Raw genomic sequence first — 18162 nt, 5'->3', positions numbered from 1 at the left:
AGAGAGACTCCAACTCAAAAAAAAAAAAGAAAAGAAAAGAAAGAAAGTTTGAGAACCGCACAGAATGCCTACAGTCTACCCAGCTTCCCTAGGGAGGCATGTGTATATGTCTGTACTTGTGTATGTGGTCTCTCCTACCACGCTTTCCATACACATATTGGAAAACCTAGATCAGATGACATCACTCTTTTCCCACACCTGGGTGTCTGTTTTAAGGAGCAGAAACCATTGTCACCATTCAGGCTTCTCTGTGTGACTGTCTGGATCTACTGCTGCTTTCTCAAAAGAATAAAAAAGCCTAAGGCCTAGGAACCAACCACAAAATGGGAATAAGGATCATGGAGAGGCAGGACCCCACACCCATGCCTATGGAATGTAGCTCTCTAAAGTGGACACCAAGGAAAGAGACTCTACAATTTCCCTGGTTGAAGAAGGAATGGGAAATGTTGAGTGCAGCCCCTTTTTCATGCCTGCTCTGGCCTGGCCAGACACTTGCCCCCAACCAGCAGCTGTCAGGTCTGCACTGATCCTCTTGTTTACTGGAGGGCTCAAAGGAGAGGTGGGAGGGCTAAGCTGCTAACGGGCTAAGGGAGTCAGACTAAACAAGCTCAGGCGAGTTGAGCTGCTTGGGGCTCAGACCAGGCACCACTAAACCAGGGAAAGGAGTTGGGGGAGTGAGGGTTGGCCCCAGTCTGGGCTAGAGGAAAGGACCAAGGGCATGGAGAGGAGAGTCTGTGGCAGTCATTGGGGACCCAGAAAGCAGAGCCCATCTCCCGTATCCACTGGAGACTGAGAAATGAATACTGAGACTCACAGGCTCAAGGACACCTGGAGACAGGAAAATAGGAATGAAAAAGATGAAGCCAGCATGACTCCGGGAATAATAGAATAGAGGAAGGAGACTAAGGAGGTAGTAGGTGTAGATGTGAGATAGAAGACAGGACAAGTCAGGGGCTCCATGGGGATTTGGATTAAAGGAGACAGAAAGACGTAGACACATGGAAGAGATGGGTAAAGAGAGGAGGTCTTCCAGAATAGGACCAAGAAGGGAGTAGGGGACAACAGGAGGGGTGGAGAGGAACAAGGACTAGAACAGTAAGAGTTCTTGGGGACCAAGAGCTAGACACCAATACAAAGAAACAGACACATCGATAGGCCACAGAGGAAGAGCAGTGGCCAAAGGACAGAAAGGTAGCAAGATATGGATGGAGTGATATTGGACCATGGGGAAAGAGGGGCAGGCAGGCAAAGGGCCCGCAGGAGTGGGGTAGAAAATGAAGAGGAAGGAGAGAAGATGAAACAGTCAGCCTTTCAGGATGCTACCCTCCTCTCCTCTGTCCTGCACTCTCATTTTTGGAACCCTGAAAGACTGGTTCTCATTCCTAGTTCTGGCTCATGGTATCTAGATCTTTAGTAATAGATCCAAATCCTCAACCTCTTCTTGGTGTACCTTCTACATTCATTTGACAAATGCATATTAAACACCTATTCTGCACCACACCCTAAGTAAGACATTAGCAACTCCTCAGTAACTTAGACTGATACCAGCCCTGACTTCAAGAAACTTACAGACTGATGAAACAGAGAAACATCAAATTATTGCCCTTTGGCTGGGTGCAGTGGCTCACGCCTGTAATCCTAGCACTTTGGAAGGCCAAGACGGGTGGATCGCTTGAGCCCAGGACTTTGACACCAGCCTGGGCAACATGGCAAAACCCTGCCTCTACTAAAAATACAAAAACCGAGGTGGGAGGATCACCTGAGCCTGGGGAGGTCAAGGCTGCAGTGGGCCATGATGGCACCACTGCACTCTAGCTTTGGAGACAGAAAGAAACCCTGTCTCAAAAAATAATAATAATAAATAAATTATTGTCCTTAGGCCCAGGCAGGAGTGGCCCCTGCCCTGGGCCCTGTGCTTTAGAAGGCTCCACTCTGGCCCTCCTCTGACTATGTCCCACCACATGGGTGAGAAGTCCAACTCTCCTCTGCCCATACCTTAATTCTCTCAGGACCACACTCCAGATAGCTAAGCATTCCCTGTCCAAAAGGCCCGAGCCCACTCCTAGGGCCCACATGAACCTCTTGCCTGAGTTTATCCTCCCACAACTGGACCACATGACTGGTTCACACATTTCAAGGTCAAAGGGTAGACAAGGGGCAGCCACTTGCAGGAGGCTGTGGACAGACTTGGGATGGTCTGATGGGAGGTCCACATGGTTTCATACAAGGCCCCTTGCAGTCCAAGATGGTGTCAGGGGTGGGAGGCAAAGTGGGCCCAGCTGAGGGCCAGTGGCCAAAACTACATTCCCCTACACTACCACATTCTGGTGCAGAACCCTGAGGATTCCAAATAAAATACAAATCTGAACCTGGCCTTCCAGGCCACTGTGAAGTATATATTTGTCAATATATTTGTCAAGGTAGAACAGAATATATTTTGTGTAACAGTTTGTTAGCCTGAGTTATACTTTTTTTTTTTTTTTTGACAGCTCTGTCACCCTGGCTGGAATGCAGTGGTGTGATCTCGGCTCACTGCAACCTCTGCCTCCTGGGTTCAAGTGATTCTCCTGGCTTAGCCTACTGAGTAGCAGACATGCACCACCATGCCCAGCTAATTTTTTTTTTTTTTTTTTTTTGACACAGAGTATTGCTCTGTTCCCCAGGCTGGAGTGCAGTGGCGTAATCTCGGCTCACTGCAAGCTCTTCCTCCTGGGTTCACGCCATTCTCCTGCCTCAGCCTCCTGAGTAGCTGGGACTACAGGCATCCACCACCATGCCCAGCTAATTTTTTTTGGTATTTTTAGTAGAGATGGGGTTTCACCGTGTTAGCCAAGATGGTCTCAATCTCCTGACCTCGTGATCCGCCCACCTCGGCCTCCCAAAGTGCTGGGATTATAGGCGTGAGCCACTGCACCTGCCCTAATTTTTGTACTTGTAGTAGAGACAGGGTTTCACGTTGGCCAGGCTGGTCTCGAACTCCTGACCTCAAGTGATCCACCCGCCTCAGCCTCCCAAAGCATTAGGATTACAAGCATGAGCCACTGCGCCCCACCCTGAGTTATACATTTTAATTTTTTTTTTTTTTTTTTTTTTTTTTTTTTTTGAGACAAGATCTCACTCTGTCACCCAGGCTGGAGTACAGTGGTGCAATCATAGCTCACTGCAGCCTTGAACTCCTGGGCTCAAGCTATCTCCCACCTTAGTCTCCCAAGCAGTTGGGACTACAGGCGCACACCACCATGCCTGGCTAATTTTTTATTTTTTGTAGAGAAGAAGTCTCACTATGTTGTTCAGGCTGGTCTTAAACTCCCGGTCTCAAGTGATCCTCCAGCCTCTGCCTCCCAAAGCGCTGGGATTACAAGGCATGAGCCACCACACCCAGCCCATTTTAAATATTTAAACACAAGGTTTGAGGGCCTCTATTTGTACTCTTGCCGCAGGTCCTACATGTGTTAGAGATGTGTCTACATAACAACAAACCATCTAAACAGAGATGAATGTGCTATGAAGAAGGGCAGGGTGCTATGAAATTTTTTTCCGTGAAGACATACTCTAATACAAGGCCAGAGGGGATGGATCACAGGGACAGGTTGCCTAAGAAAGTCATGTTAAACCAAGACTAGTCAGGTGAATAAGAAGTGACCCTGCCTGGAGGTGTGGACAGGGTGGGAATTCCAGGCTGCAGAAACAACATATGCAAAGACTCTGAGGCAGGAAAGAGGTAGACATGCTCACAAAACTGAGAAAAGATCCATGTAGCCAGAGAGTAGAAAGCCTGGAAGGTGGGAAGAACAGTGATAGGTGAAGCTGGAGAAGTCAGCAGGGGCCAGATCATGCAGAGCCTGGGAGGTCACATTAAGGGTTTGGGCTTTATTCTAAGAGCAGGGAGAAGCTACTGAAGCATTTTCAGTAGAGACATGATGTGATCAGATTTGTGTTCGAAAGGATCACGTATGTCAGCACTTTGTGTTTGTGGAGGAAGGCAACAATGAACTAGGAGTCAGATTAGAGGACTAATGCCATAACCAAGTTGAGCCTGGGGAGTATCTGCAACTGGAAGCACACTCTGAGACAGAACCTTGTTTGCAAGTGGTTTATTGGGCGGGGGGCAGGGAGCCTTTCGAAGAAAGTGAGAGTAGCAGGACTGGAGAGAGGGAACAGTTGAATGGCACTGCAGCTGTAATCAGCTGAGCCTAAAGAGCTCTGGGACTGGGATGGACCTTCAGAGTTGTCCCAAACTGAGGCAAAGGGCTAGGCCTCTGTACTTTGTAACAACCATTCATTGGATACATTCTGCCCCCAGGAAGCAGGCATTGCATTTGGTGAGACAGCTCCCTTTGGCCACAGATAGTGCTCAAGGAAGTACTCAGCTGTGAGCCATCAGCAGCCAACACTCAGCAGCTGGAACAATGAGCACCATGATCCTGAAGGGGGAATCTGGGCTGCACACCACAGCATCCACTACTCGGGGGCTATGAGACTTCAAGGATGAACCCAGAGGCCCCAGGGAGGACAGTGCAGATCAGGGCAAGGCTGGTCACACTCTGCCCCCTGGTGGTACTCCTTGGACATGGGGCCAGCTGGTGGTCTAGGCTCCCCTGGCAGGGAACTAAAGAAAAGTGTGTGGCAGATAAGGGGAAATGAGCAGTGCAAGGAAATCCGCACATGAGCCCCTTGCTCCATTTGCCTAAAGCTAGAGAAGAAAGTAATGGTGAGGAAGAATGATTCAGAAACATGGCACTCATTCATTCTTTTATTCAACCAACTTTTATTAAGTGCCTATTATAGGCCAGGTACTGCTAGGAACTAGGAAAAAAAGACTGAAATCATCACTCTAGTGAGGATTACAGAGATATAAAAGTAACTACAGTATAGTAAAGTGTGATAAGTACAAAAATATAGGCATATACATGGGATAGAAGCAACACAGATGAAATAGATGTTCATTCTAAGGGATGAACAGAAAAGGCGTGTGTGTGTGTGTGTGTGTGTGTGTGTGTGTGTGTGTGTGTATGACAGAGTCTTGCTCTGTCGCCCAGGCTGGAATGCAGTGGTGCGATCTTGGCTCACTGCAACCTCTGCCTCCCGGGTTCAAGCAATTCTCCTGCCTCAGCCTCCTGAGTAGCTGGGACTACAGGCGTGTGCCACCACACCGAGCTAATTTTTGTATTTTTAGTAGAGACAGGGTTTCACCATGTTGGCGAGGCTGGTGTGTGTTTAATTTGAGTGCAGATGTCCAGAAAAAGTTCACAGAAGTGCTCTGGAAACTTCAGAGTTCAATACGTAGGAGAAAAGGAGGCAAGTGGGGATGTGGGGGTGACAACATTAGATAAATAGGAGTCAGATTATGAAGGACATAAGATATCATGTGACGGAAAGAGCCTTGAAGAGATTTTAAGCCTAAGAGTGATATGATCTAATTTTTAATGGTAAATCAAGGGGACAGTATAGGATTTACAGGGAGAGGGGGACTTGGTAATTAGTCAGAAAGATCTGGATTCAGATTCCATTTCTCCTGCTAACCAGTTGTGTGACTTTGAGCAAATGACTCTTTAAGCCTGTGTCCACATGTGTAAAATATAGTTGTGAAACGGAATGAGATTATGCATGCAGAGTTGCTGACACAGAGCCTGGCACTTACTGTCCATACCATAAACATTATTCTTCTCTCTTCACTTTCCAAGTGGATTTGCATGCACAGTGTGGGGAGTCGCTTGGTTGGGAGAGGGGTTGGTGTTTGGAGAGGCAGGAGTCCAAGAAGTGCCTTAGAAGCTATCACCTGAGGCCGGGCGCGGTGGCTCAAGCCTGTAATCCCAGCACTTTGGGAGGCCGAGACGGGCGGATCACGAGGTCAGGAGATCAAGACCATCCTGGCTAACACGGTGAAAACCCCTCTCTACTAAAAAAATACAAAAAACTAGCTGGGCAAGGTGGCAGGCGCCTGTAGTCCCAGCTACTCGGGAGGCTGAGGCAGGAGAATGGCGTGAACCCGGGAGGCGGAGCTTGCAGTGAGCGGAGATCCGGCCACTGCACTCCAGCCTGGGCGACAGAGCGAGACTCCGTCTCAAAAAAAAAAAAAGAAGCTATCACCTGAAGCCAGGTGAGAGATACGCCCTGAACTAAGGCCCTGGCCATGGGGATAGTTACAGACTTGAGAGCTAATTGAGAAGTACAGATCCAAAGGTCCTGGCATCGGATTAGCTATGGAGGATAAGAATAGTCTAGACTGATTCCCTTTGGGGCAATTGGACAGATGATGGTGCCATTTGCTGAGGTAGGAAACCATGAGAGCAAGTGCAGGATTATGGAGAACAAGATGACCTTCAGGTCAACCATGCTGCCACCAGTGTGCACACCTTTAGGCCCAAAGGGTGGCCAAGAGGCATCTGTTTGCAGCTGGGTAAGTGTGGACAGAGTTTGGATCTACGGACTGGGGGAAAGAGATCCAAATACATATACCTGAGGTTGAGTATAGGCTACAGCCTGAGGAGGAAGAGACAGGGACCAGCAGCAAGCCCATAGCTGGAGACTAGCTCTCATTATCCCACTATGTTCCAGCATAGAACACCAAAAAATCTGAGAATCAAGATTGTTTCTGTTGCAAGTGGCAGAACTCCAATTAAAATTAGCTTGAGCAAGAAAAGAAATGCATCGATTCCTATAACTGAAATCAGGAATTCATTGCTTGCCATCTCCCTGCTGTGCTTCCTCTAGGCTGGCTTCTTAGACAGGTTCCTGCTTTGCAGTGCCAAGCTAATACCCAGCAGCTCCAGGTTTATATTCTACCAGCTCAGCAACTCAGCAGAAATAGCTCACTTCCAAAGTTTTCAGAAAAAGTCCCGGAGAGGGATCTCATGCCCATCCTTGAACATCCCTGATTGCTGTGGCCAGAGTGAGGAACACAAAAGTTGGCTAAACTGCAAGCCTACCCCCAAGAGGGGTGACATAAGACCCACATGACAATACAGACTGAGGGGATGGTTCCCCAGAAGAAAATCAGGGTGCTATTACCAGAATGGAGGAGTGGATGCTGAGCAGACACCCATCATAGGTAAGCTGAGTTTGAGGTGCTATATAGCATTGTGGGTGATATCCAGTGGTCTCAGGTTGGAGAGAGATGTCTGAATGGAGATATAGCTTGAGAAATCACCTGAGGACCTTACGGTGGTAGCTGGGTGAGCAGATGCATTTCCTCATTGGATTGTGGAGAGAAAGAATGACCACGCCGGGCGTGGTGGCTCACACCAGTAATCCCAGCACTTTGGGAGGCTGAGGCGGGTGGATCACGAGGTCAGGAGTTGGAGACCAGCTTGGCCAACATGGAGAAACCCCATCTCTACAAAAAATACAAAAAATTAGCCGCGTGTGGTGGCGGGCGCCTGTAATCCCAGCTACTCTGGTGGTTGAGGCAGGATAATTGCTTGAACCCAGGAGGCGGAGTGTGCAGTGAGCCGAGATCCACCACTGCACTCCAGCCTGGGTGACAGAGTAAGACTCCGTTGGGGGTGGGGTGTGTGCCAGGGCAGGAGAATGACCAGATCAGAGGACCAAGGAAGAGACTCGGGGTGGAGAGCCTCCACCATTTCACAGTAAGACAGAAAGGAGCCTTGATCAGGAGGAGAAGCGGGGATTTAGGAGTTGGGAACTAAGTGGACCTTGGCATTGGGCACTTGGAATACAGAAAGGCCCAGGGCTCAGGGCGTCGGGTCCCTAGGAGGAGGAACTGAAAAGGCAATGCCCAACCCCCTAACTTCTAGACGTCTGGCCCTTTGGCCTCCCGCCCCTGGCCTCGCCCCTCGTTCCTAGCTTGTTTGCCACCTAGTGTCTCTCCGGGGAGCAAGAGTCCTCAAAGTTACATCATGTGCGGCGGGTAGGGCGGTGGCGGATGGGGGCGGGACCTCAAAGTCGGGGGCCGAAGGGTGGACCCAGTCCTCCAATGGGAGAGGTGGGTTTGGCGGTTGGGAGGCAGAGGTTGGGGCGGTGGCTGGGCTGACCTGGGGCCTGGAGCCCCAAGGCCGAGGGAGCCAGCCTGCTGGCAGGGCGGAGGAAATCTCGCGCCAGCCCTACCAGGTTCCGCCCCCGCGCCTGCCCCCCTCCTTTTTAAGCGCCTCCCGCCAGCCTCTGCTGTGGCTCGCTTCGCCGCGCTCCCTCCTTCCCCGCCTTCCATATCTCCCCGGCTCCGCTCGGTTCCGTGGCCACCCCGCAGCCCCTGCCCAGGTGCCATGGCCGCATTGTACCGCCCCGGCCTGCGGTGAGTGACCCCCGGCCCGGGGCCCACCCGCACCTTCCGCTGCGCTCGCCCCCTCGGGGCTGCCAGTGGCGCTCCCCTGCTCTCAGCCTCCGCCAGGTTTCCCGTCCTAGGTGGAGGCGGGCAGGGGCGACTGCTGTGGGTCCAGCCTCCCGCGCCGTGCGTCTCTTGGGAGGGCAGCCGGCCGGTGCTCCTCGTTTCCGCCCGCACCTCCCCTTCTCTGCCTCGCTCGCCTCCGACCGCGCGATCTCTGTCTGTCACTCTCAGAACTTCCTCTCCCTCCTCGCTCGTCTCTGCTGAGTCGGGTCTCCGCATATCCTCCTTTCCTTCCCAGATACCTCCCTCGGACCTCTACCGGGCTCCCGGCCAGCGCCCCAGGGTACTTCGAGAGGCAGCAGGGCCCTGGGGACAAGGGTACGTGAGCCCCGGGAGACTGAGCTCAGACCCCTTAAAGAAGATGGAAGGTTAAACATCCATTCCCGGCCTTTCCCGGACTGGAAGGACTGGAACCTGGCGGGAAGTCCAGGGCAGCCCGAGGGACCTGGGGCCAGGAGAGGGAGGCAAGCAAGGTGGGAGGAGGGTGCCAAGTTGCCTTCGTTTCTTACATAGCTGGCTTCTTCCTCTGTCCAGGCCTGGAGCCCCCAGGCTCGTCCTGTTCGTCTGCTCCTCCTCTTAGTCTCCTTTCTATTTATTCTCTGAGGCCTCTCTTCTCAGCTTTTGTCTCAGAGTCGGAAGTGACCCACATCTCTCGCACAGCCCGTTCCACGTGGGCAGCCCTTGTGGGTAGTCTTTGAAGGAAAGGTCCCACTTAGGGGGCTGTAGGAGGGTGTGGGGGCTTCACAAGAGAGAACGTGAGCGAGGCTCCAACTGGAGAGAGGCTCTCCTCAAGGATGTGTGTCTTGAAGATTAATGCTCAGGGAGAACTTCCCTCTGAGGCAGGAACAGACCCAGGTCCCAGTAGCCCTCCTCCCCTGCCCCTGGGGCCACACTGTTCATCTATCCTGCTTTAGCGGAAACCACCCCAGCTTCTACCCCAGCCAGACTCAAGCTCCCGCATCCATGCTCTGAGCTTTCTCCCTTCCCCAGGCTAACACCCTCTGAGTCCCAGCTGCCAGCAGGCTGCTGTTTCACCCTCCCACCAACACCAAAGCTCTCTAGGCATGTGGCCTCTAGGAAGGAGAGCCAGGGGAAGCACGGAGTCACGCGGTCCTGGGTGTGGGGGCAGTTTCTGATGGGCGAGGCCTTGGTAGAGGAGGAGAGTAACATCCTTCTCATGGCCTTTGCTCTCTCAGGCTTACTCCACCTTGGGTCCAGGCCAATCAGAGCAGACCTTGCTTCTCTCTCCCCCAGGGCCATGAGAGGACAGACAATAGGACGCTGACCTCCTAAGAATTAAGCCCATGAACTCCAGCCAGTGACACTCATTCCCCAGTGGTCAACCTTCCGCACAGTTCAAAAATACTTACCCGAGGGCAACATTTTACGCAATCATTGTTGGTCCAAGTGGGCAGCAGCAGATCAGGGCCTGGAAGCCCAGCATCCAGTCACCTATTCTCTGTGCAAGAGTCCTCATCTAGAAACCTGGCACTGCAAAGACTGGGACCTTTGCTTGGGGCTTTCATAGTCTTACAGCATACACACCAGAAGGAAAGAATAAAAACAGTTGCCATTTTAACTTATAAAAAACTACACTCGAAAACGGAAATAAAATGGATGAGGCTTCAAACACCAGACACATGAAGTTGTCACCTGGGCCCAGCTTCTTGACACTTGGGCCAAAGGCCCCTACTCTTTTTTTTTTTTTTTTTTTTTTGAGACAGAGTCTCGCTCTGTTGCCCAGGCTGGAGTGCAGTGTCACAATCTCGGCTCACTGCAACCTCCACCTCCCGGGTTCAAGCGATTCTCCTGCCTCAGCCTCCTGAGTAGCTGGGACTACAGGCACACGCCACCACATCCGGCTAATTTTTGTATTTTTAGTAGATGGGGTTTCACCATGTTGGCCAGTATGGTCTTGATCTCCTCACCTCGTGATTCACCTGCCTCAGCCTCCCAAAGTGCTGGGATTACAGGCATGAGCCACCATGCCCAGCCATCCCCCTACTCATTTCTAAACATTGTTTAAACAGTTAAACATGGGCATGGGCTACACATGCAGTAACATCAGCATGCCTACATGGACACTTCCACACAGCCAGGCATGTGCCTTTTTTGCTCATTTGGCCATATCTGTCCCTAACTGACTAGGAGACACCCTCCTCAAGCCTCATGAAGGCTACAAGGTACATGTGTCCTGAACACATCCCACACACCAACTGCAACATGCTCTTCATGGTCCCTGCATGCAGACATGTTTTAGCAGGCTGCAACAGCCCAAGCTTTCTGTCTCCCCACCACCCACCCCGTCCACCCTCGATGACAGCAGCTAGCTCATTGCTTCCCTGTTTCTCCTGTAGGCTTAGCTGGCATGGGCTGAGCCCCTTAGGCTGGCCATCATGCCGTAGCATCCAGACTCTGCGAGTGCTTAGTGGAGATCTGGGTCAGCTTCCCACTGGCGTTCAAGATTTTGTAGAGCACAGTGCCCGCCTGTGCCAACCAGAGGGCATCCACATCTGTGATGGAACTGAGGCTGAGAATACTGCCACACTGACCCTGCTGGAGCAGCAGGGCCTCATCCGAAAGCTCCCCAAGTACAATAACTGGTAAGCCTTGGGCTCCACAACCTGCAAGATAGGTGCACTGAGGCCACTTTGGGTTCACCAAGACATAATCAACTTAACTAGAACATCCTAATGGAATGAACAAGAATGAGAGCTTTGGGGTAAACGGACTCAGAAACTGGGATTTGCTCATGCCTATAATCCCAGCACTTTGGGAGGCCAAGGCAGGTGGATCACCAGAGGTCGGGAGTTTGAGACCAGCCTGACCAACATAGAGAAACCCCATCTCTACAAAAAAAAAAAATATATATACACACACACACACACACACACACACACACACACACACACACACACACACACACAAATTAGCCCAGCATGGTGGCGCACGCCTGTAATCCCAGCTACTTGGGAGACTGAGGCAGGAGAATCACTTAAACCCAGGAGGCAGAGGTTGCAGTGAGCCGAGATCGCTTCATTGCACTCCAGCCTGGGCAATAAGAGCGAAACTCTGTCTCAAAAAAAAGAAACTGTTTTTTTTTTTGTTTTTTGTTTTTTGTTTTTTTTGAGACGGAGTCTCACTGTGTCACCCAGGCTGGAGTGCAGTGGCTATGATTTCAGCTCACAGCAACCTCTGCCTCCCAGGTTCAAGCAATTCTCCTGCCTCAGCCTCCCGAGTAGCTGGGATTACAGGCATGCGCCACCACGCCCAGCTGATTTTTGTATTTTTAGTAGAGACAGGGTTTCACCATGTTGGCCAAGTTGGTCTCAAACTCCTGACCTCAAATGATCCACCCACCTCAGCCTCCCAAAGTGCTGGGATTACAGGCGTCAGCCACCGTGCCTGGTCTGGTTTGTAGTTTGTATTTTATTTTAATGCTAAATGAAGAAGCTGACATAAATAGATCCTTTGCTTTTTTTTTTTTTCTCACCAGTTCAGGGAGATTTTGCCAGGGGCAGAGACCCCCAGAGGGCTGAGACCTTGGGGAAACACCCCTTAGATGGGGCAAAGTCTGGAGGAAGGGCCTGAGATGTGATTGGGTGGGGAAAAATAAGGCCAACAGAAGACCTGGAGTCAAAGGTGGACTTGAAAAAGTGGGTCTAGGGACAAGGGAAACCTCCTGACAGTACGCTCTCCCCCAGCTGGCTGGCCCGCACAGACCCCAAGGATGTGGCACGAGTAGAGAGCAAGACGGTGATTGTAACTCCTTCTCAGCGGGACACGGTACCTCTCCCAGCTGGTGGGGCCCGTGGGCAGCTGGGCAACTGGATGTCCCCAGCTGATTTCCAGCGAGCTGTGGATGAGAGGTTTCCAGGCTGCATGCAGGGTAACCAGGGCAGGGACAGAGTGGCAGGGGCATGGAAGATATGAACAGGTTTGGAACCCTTCATCCAGGGGATGCTTTCCTCCACAGGCCGCACCATGTATGTGCTTCCATTCAGCATGGGTCCTGTGGGCTCCCCGCTGTCCCGCATTGGGGTGCAGCTCACTGACTCAGCCTACGTGGTGGCAAGCATGCGTATTATGACCCGACTGGGGACGCCCGTGCTTCAGGCCCTGGGAGATGGTGACTTTGTCAAGTGTCTGCACTCCGTGGGCCAGCCCCTGACAGGACAAGGTAAGCACCTGCTCTGCCCCAAGGGGGACACAGAGGCCTTCTTGTACTCGGAGGAAATCCCAAGTCCTACTTCTCCACAGACCCTAAGAACCTGTCCTCTCTGGCAACCTAATTCCCAAGATCCAGAGCAACAGTCCCAGCGGAGGTGTGAGGCTGTGTTTGCAGAGTACTTTGCACAAGATTGAGAAAAGTCCGTGTCCAAGAATAGGGGCACAAAAGCTGATGGTTATTATGAGGTGGGGGGCCTCAGCCACCTCTTGGTGCTGCTACTGCTCCCAAGTGTCTCTCTTGCCAATCCCTGATCCCTCTGGCCCCTGACACCCCAGTTCGCGATGCTGCTGCCAGCAGCCCCATGACCCCATTGTCCCCAGGGGAGCCGGTGAGCCAGTGGCCGTGCAACCCAGAGAAAACCCTGATTGGCCACGTGCCTGACCAGCGGGAGATCGTCTCCTTCGGCAGCGGCTATGGTGGCAACTCCCTGCTGGGCAAGAAGTGCTTTGCCCTGCGCATCGCCTCTCGGTTGGCCCGGGATGAGGGCTGGCTGGCAGAGCACATGCTGGTGAGGGCCTGGTGAGGAGCAGGGCAGCTGCTGGGGACGGGGCAGGGGTGGGGCCTAGCCAGTGCCTCAGCCTCACCTCCCTCCTGCCAGGTGCCAGGCTGGTGGGCAGGGACTCTACTTGAAGGCCCAAAACTTTGGCCTCAGGCTGCTGAATGTTGGGGTTTCCCCTGCCACTCACCCAGGCCTAATGGCAGGGCAGTCACCTATATAGTGAATAAACATTGGTCCTCCCTGTTAAACCCTAGCTGTCCTTCCCCATGAAGACCATGCCCTGACCTTTGGTGACCTCTTTCTTATTCCCTCTCTCCCCAATGCACAGATCCTGGGCATCACCAGCCCTGCAGGGAAGAAGCGCTATGTGGCAGCCGCCTTCCCCAGTGCCTGTGGCAAGACCAACCTGGCCATGATGCGGCCCGCACTGCCAGGCTGGAAAGTGGAGTGTGTGGGGGATGACATTGCTTGGATGAGGTTTGACAGTGAAGGTGAGGGACCCTCAGATCACACTCTTGGTTCTGGCTCTTGTGAGAGCCTCGAGGTCTCCTCTTTAGTGTTCACAGTGACTTTGTCAGTGAGAAAGTTTCCTGAACACCCAACCCTGCTCCATTCCTCTGGCAGCCCAGCCACCCTAGAGACAGCCTTTCCTCATCAGATCTTGGGTCCATCTCAGGACAGGGAGGGGTGGAGCAGGACCTTCTTTGGTCTTACATCTCAAGTTTTCCTTGTTTGGTCCTTCCTTTCTTTCACTTCTTCTAACAGGTCGACTCCGGGCCATCAACCCTGAGAACGGCTTCTTTGGGGTTGCCCCTGGTACCTCTGCCACCACCAATCCCAACGCCATGGCTACAATCCAGAGTAACACTATTTTTACCAACGTGGCTGAGACCAGCGATGGTGGCGTGTACTGGGAGGGCATTGACCAGCCTCTTCCACCTGGTGTTACTGTGACTTCCTGGCTGGGCAAACCCTGGAAACCTGGTATGTGCAGTAGGGAAGGTGTGGCACAGCCTCCAGGCCTCAGCACCTTAATGGTGGAAAAGCCTTCTCCACGACCTCCAGCCATCTTCTAGGACTGCTAGGAGGCACAGAAGTCATGAACGTCTGCAGTTTCCAGTCCCAGGCAAAATCTCAGTTCATGTCCCAACTCCACCAGTCACTGGTTTTGTGATCTGGCTAAGTTGCTCAACCTCTAAGCTTTAGTTTCCACATCAGTTGAATGAAGGTAGTTGTGATAGTACCTATATCATCAGGTTGTTGGAGGATTAAAGAGTGCATAAAAAGGGTTTAGCACACTGACAAACACACAGTAGACTCTCAATAATAAATACAGGCTGATTTTTTTAATGAAAGGAAAAGGAAGGACTTTTGAACATTGTTACAGAAGGTATTGGGCTCCAAGCACTATCCATAAAGTTTGACCCATTAGGAAAAGGGAAACCTGCCTCCTCTGCTCCGACTGTCCTCCTGCCACTTGGCTCCCACTGTCCCCTGTATAATAACCACCGTCTAAAGGTCAGTATTGTTACCCTCACCCTTCCCCTGTCCCTCCAAAGCATTCACCCCAATCCCTTCCTATAAACAAAATTAGGTCAGTGCTTGAGTCTTTCCCAGAAGCTAGTTTCTGAATCCTGTCATTACCCCGGGTGCCTGGGAGTCCCACCTTTCCCTCGGCCCTGCACTCTGGACCTTCAGTATTCTTTCCATGGCCTTCTGCAGTCAGGCAGTCCAGACACCAAGGCGGGGGCAAAGAAAAGTGTGGGAGGGGAGGGTGGCCTTGTGGTCACTGAAGCCTATATTCAGGTTTGCCAGGCTGGCCTAGCAGTCACCCTCCTTGCCTCATCTAATCACCCTTTATTTTTACTAACACCATCATTAAGCCCCTCTCAGCCTTCCCACCCAACTGAGAAATCCAAGAAACTTTCATCTTTCCCCACAGGCTAGTTCCCCAACCCTTTCATCATCTCCAGATTCGGGGGCATAACTAAGGCACCTTGTCCCCAGCTTCAATTCCCAGAACAATACCCTGTGTTAGGGTCCTGCACTGGGTGCTGATGAAGGATGGCTCTTATCTGCGATGGGAGGCAGAAGCTGGGGATGGGACAGAGTGGGGATCTGGGCCCCATGGCTTCCTCACCCCCCATGTCTAACCAGCAACCTCCAGCAGAGAAGGGGATGTGTCCACTCAGGGGCCACACAGTGGTGCTTCATACATGTGCCACTGACTTAGTCCCAATCCCTCTCCAGGACACCTGAAGGTGCCAAGTATGACCTGGGCTCCTAAGGTTATCCCTACCCATGTGATATCCCTATCTCTGTTCTTCAAGCCCTATCACTTCATCAGGGTCTAAGCAGGGCAGGGAAATCTCCAGCATTTTGTTAGCTTTAAAATCAATTCCTTGCTGGGTGGACATCTATAATCCCAGCACTTTGGGAGGCTGAGGTGGGTGGATCACCTGAGGTCAGGAGTTCGAGACCAGGCTGGCAACATGGCAAAACCCCATCTCTACTAAAAATACAAAAATTAGCTGGGCACAGTGGCTCACGCCTGTAATCCCAGCTACTCAGGAGGCAGGAGAATCGCTTGATCCCAGGAGGCAGAGGTTGTAGTGAGACAAGATCGTGCCACTGCACTCCAGCCTGGCGACAGAGTGAAACTCCGTCTCACAAATAAATTAATTAATTAATAAAATAAAATCAGGCCAGGTGCGGTGGCTCACCCCTGTAATCCTAGCACTTTGGGAGGCCGAGGTGGGCAGATCACCTAAGGTCAGGAGTTTGAAACCAGCCTGGCCAACATGGTGAAACCCCATCTCTATTAAAAATACAAAAAAATCAGCCAGGCATGGTGGTGGGTGCCTGTAATCCCAGCTATTGGGGAGGCTGAGGCAGGAGAATTGCTCGAACCCGGGAGGCGGAGGTTGCAGTAAGCTGAGATTGCGCCACTGCGCTCGCTACAGCCTGGGCAACAGAGCGAGACTCCACCTCAAAAATAAAAAGATAAAATAAATTCCTGTTTGCATTTTGGTAATTTAGGAGAGTCTGTCTTCCCCAGTTTGCTGATGGAAAGTCAATTGTCTGAGGTACTAAGCTGACATTCTCAGTTTTTGCTTTAGGTTTGGGTATTTAAATAATAATCTCGCAAATAACGAAATAGTTTCTGGGGGAAAAATTATTATAACCTTATGCCTATATCTAACCCCATTCCCTTGAGCCCTGGTCAGTGCCAAGTGCCAGTAGCTTGGCACAAACATTAGTGTGCTGCCAAACCCCAATTCCTCTCCCACTCTTTTCTCACATAGCTCAGCTGGCAGCACCTTCATGGCTAAATAACCTGAGCTTTTGGAGATGCCCTGGCTCCCTTCTCTCTGCTCCTTATCACACAAAGTTCTAGGCAGCTGATGAGACAAAAAAAAAAAAAAAAAAAAAAGAACCCTGCAAGAATGTGTGCCCATATATGTGTGTGTTGGGGGTCGACATGACCTTGGAAATAATAGTGTTTGTATTTCCTCTGCCAGGTGACAAGGAGCCCTGTGCACATCCCAACTCTCGCTTTTGTGCCCCGGCTCGCCAGTGCCCCATCATGGACCCAGCCTGGGAGGCCCCAGAGGGTGTCCCCATTGACGCCATCATCTTTGGTGGCCGCAGACCCAAAGGTAAACAACATGTGAGCTCCATGTTCTTGGCAAAAGGGCTATGTCTGTATCAGGGTCTACCTCCCTCCCTCTGATCCAGAGCCTCGGCCTGCATCTTACCTGTAGCTGTCTGTCTCCAGAGTTCTCCCCTGGTGAATGCAAACTTGGGAGGAGGCAAAGGGTCTGAAAATGGGATAGCCAAGGTCCTAGGAGAGACAGTACCAGTCAAGCTCACCAGAAGGGCTGGAGTGAGGGTCCAAAGAAAAGGGCTGCCTGTGACTCTGTTCATTGGTGATCTAGGGGTACCCCTGGTATACGAGGCCTTCAACTGGCGTCATGGGGTGTTTGTGGGCAGTGCCATGCGCTCTGAGTCCACTGCTGCAGCAGAACACAAAGGTGAGCACCCTCGCCATTCCTCCCTCTCCTCTGTGCACACACAGCACTTCCTCTCTCCCTTCCTGAGCCAGACCTTCCTTTTGTCCACCCCTGGAGTCTGATATGGCTCCACCTCTTCCCACTTCTATCTTTTCCCCATCCCTGAAGATATGCCAGAACCATGAGCCTTTCACAGCTTCTTCCAACTGGGTGCAGGGTGCCCTTCCCTTCTCCAGTGAGAAGGAAGATTCCTTACCCATCTTGCTCCCCTCCCTAGGGAAGATCATCATGCACGACCCATTTGCCATGCGGCCCTTTTTTGGCTACAACTTTGGGCACTACCTGGAACACTGGCTGAGCATGGAGGGGCGCAAGGGGGCCCAGCTGCCCCGTATCTTCCATGTCAACTGGTTCCGGCGTGACGAGGCAGGGCACTTCCTGTGGCCAGGCTTTGGGGAGAATGCTCGGGTGCTAGACTGGATCTGCCGGCGGTTAGAGGGGGAGGACAGTGCCCGAGAGACACCCATTGGGCTGGTGCCAAAGGAGGGAGCCTTGGATCTCAGTGGCCTCGGAGCTATAGACACCACTCAGCTGTTCTCCCTCCCCAAGGATTTTTGGGAACAGGAGGTTCGTGACATTCGGAGCTACCTAACAGAGCAGGTCAACCAGGATCTGCCCAAAGAGGTGTTGGCTGAGCTTGAAGCCCTGGAAAGACGTGTGCACAAAATGTGACCTGAGGCTGTGGTCTAGCAAGAGGACATAGCACCCTCATCTGGGAATAGGGAAGTCACCTTGCAGAAAATACTAGCAATTTGATATTAATTAACATCTTCTATGTGCCATAGACCTTCCCACAAAGACTGTCCAATAATAAGAGATGCTTATCTATTTTACACAAGATTTGTGCTGTTTTCATTTCCCACCTATCTTCACAGGCTTCCCTCTAACACCAATCTCACAATCTTCTTCCAGCCCCTGGAAGAAGCACAGCCCAGCACAACCAAAGATCTGTTTTACAGGCAGCTCTAGCACTGGGTCACAGACATAGGAATTGCTGGGAGAAGGCACTATCCAC

General features: G+C 51.8%; 2 protein-coding genes across 10 annotated transcripts in view; one reads left to right on the top strand and one right to left on the bottom strand.

The window, feature by feature from the left end:
- NRL (neural retina leucine zipper) overlaps positions 1-18162 on the bottom strand; it is a 76052-nt gene that overhangs the window by 5401 nt on the left and 52489 nt on the right. The window contains exons 2-3 of one of the 6 annotated variants that reach the window (XM_050797521.1): positions 8854-8969; positions 7012-7334 (exon numbers count right to left, since the gene is read on the bottom strand). The exons of 3 other annotated variants lie outside the window; for them this stretch is intronic. The gene's annotated coding sequence lies outside the window, so the exon portion shown is untranslated. Of the gene's footprint in view, positions 1-7011; positions 7335-8501; positions 8651-8853; positions 8970-16832; positions 17016-18162 lie in introns of those variants that run through there. 2 more of the 6 variants (XR_007727307.1, XM_050797524.1) reach the window with 2 other exon arrangements.
- On the top strand, positions 6855-17980 carry PCK2 (phosphoenolpyruvate carboxykinase 2, mitochondrial). 4 transcript variants are annotated; one of them, XM_050797454.1, is made up of 11 exons: positions 7953-8070; positions 8583-8662; positions 10702-10947; positions 12049-12233; positions 12321-12524; positions 12896-13083; positions 13403-13565; positions 13840-14058; positions 16596-16733; positions 17013-17108; positions 17365-17980. In XM_050797454.1, exons 4-11 carry the CDS (start codon positions 12176-12178, stop codon positions 17817-17819), a joined length of 1521 nt encoding a protein of 506 aa, XP_050653411.1. In that variant the 5' UTR covers positions 7953-8070; positions 8583-8662; positions 10702-10947; positions 12049-12175; the 3' UTR covers positions 17820-17980. The 4 variants fall into 4 exon arrangements, with proteins under 4 accessions (XP_050653409.1, XP_050653411.1, XP_050653408.1 ...); XM_050797453.1 differs by lacking the exon at positions 7953-8070 and adding an exon at positions 8117-8251; XM_050797452.1 differs by lacking the exons at positions 7953-8070; positions 8583-8662 and adding an exon at positions 6855-7051.

This window comes from Macaca thibetana, chromosome 7 (genome assembly GCF_024542745.1).
Source record: "Macaca thibetana thibetana isolate TM-01 chromosome 7, ASM2454274v1, whole genome shotgun sequence".
In the NCBI taxonomy this organism is placed as follows: Eukaryota; Metazoa; Chordata; class Mammalia; order Primates; family Cercopithecidae; genus Macaca; species Macaca thibetana.
The sequence above is the reverse complement of the archived record's forward strand: the minus strand, read 5'-3'. Positions and strand labels throughout refer to the sequence as shown.

Bases quoted from the DNA above. Each gene is read 5' to 3' on its own strand.
- PCK2 (XM_050797451.1), top strand. From the start codon at position 8,223: ATGGCCGCATTGTACCGCCCCGGCCTGCG. The intron at 12,525-12,895 runs GTAAGCACCTGC...CATTGTCCCCAG, and splicing joins CCAGCCCCTGACAGGACAAG to GGGAGCCGGTGAGCCAGTGG. The intron at 16,734-17,012 runs GTAAACAACATG...TTGGTGATCTAG, and splicing joins TGGTGGCCGCAGACCCAAAG to GGGTACCCCTGGTATACGAG.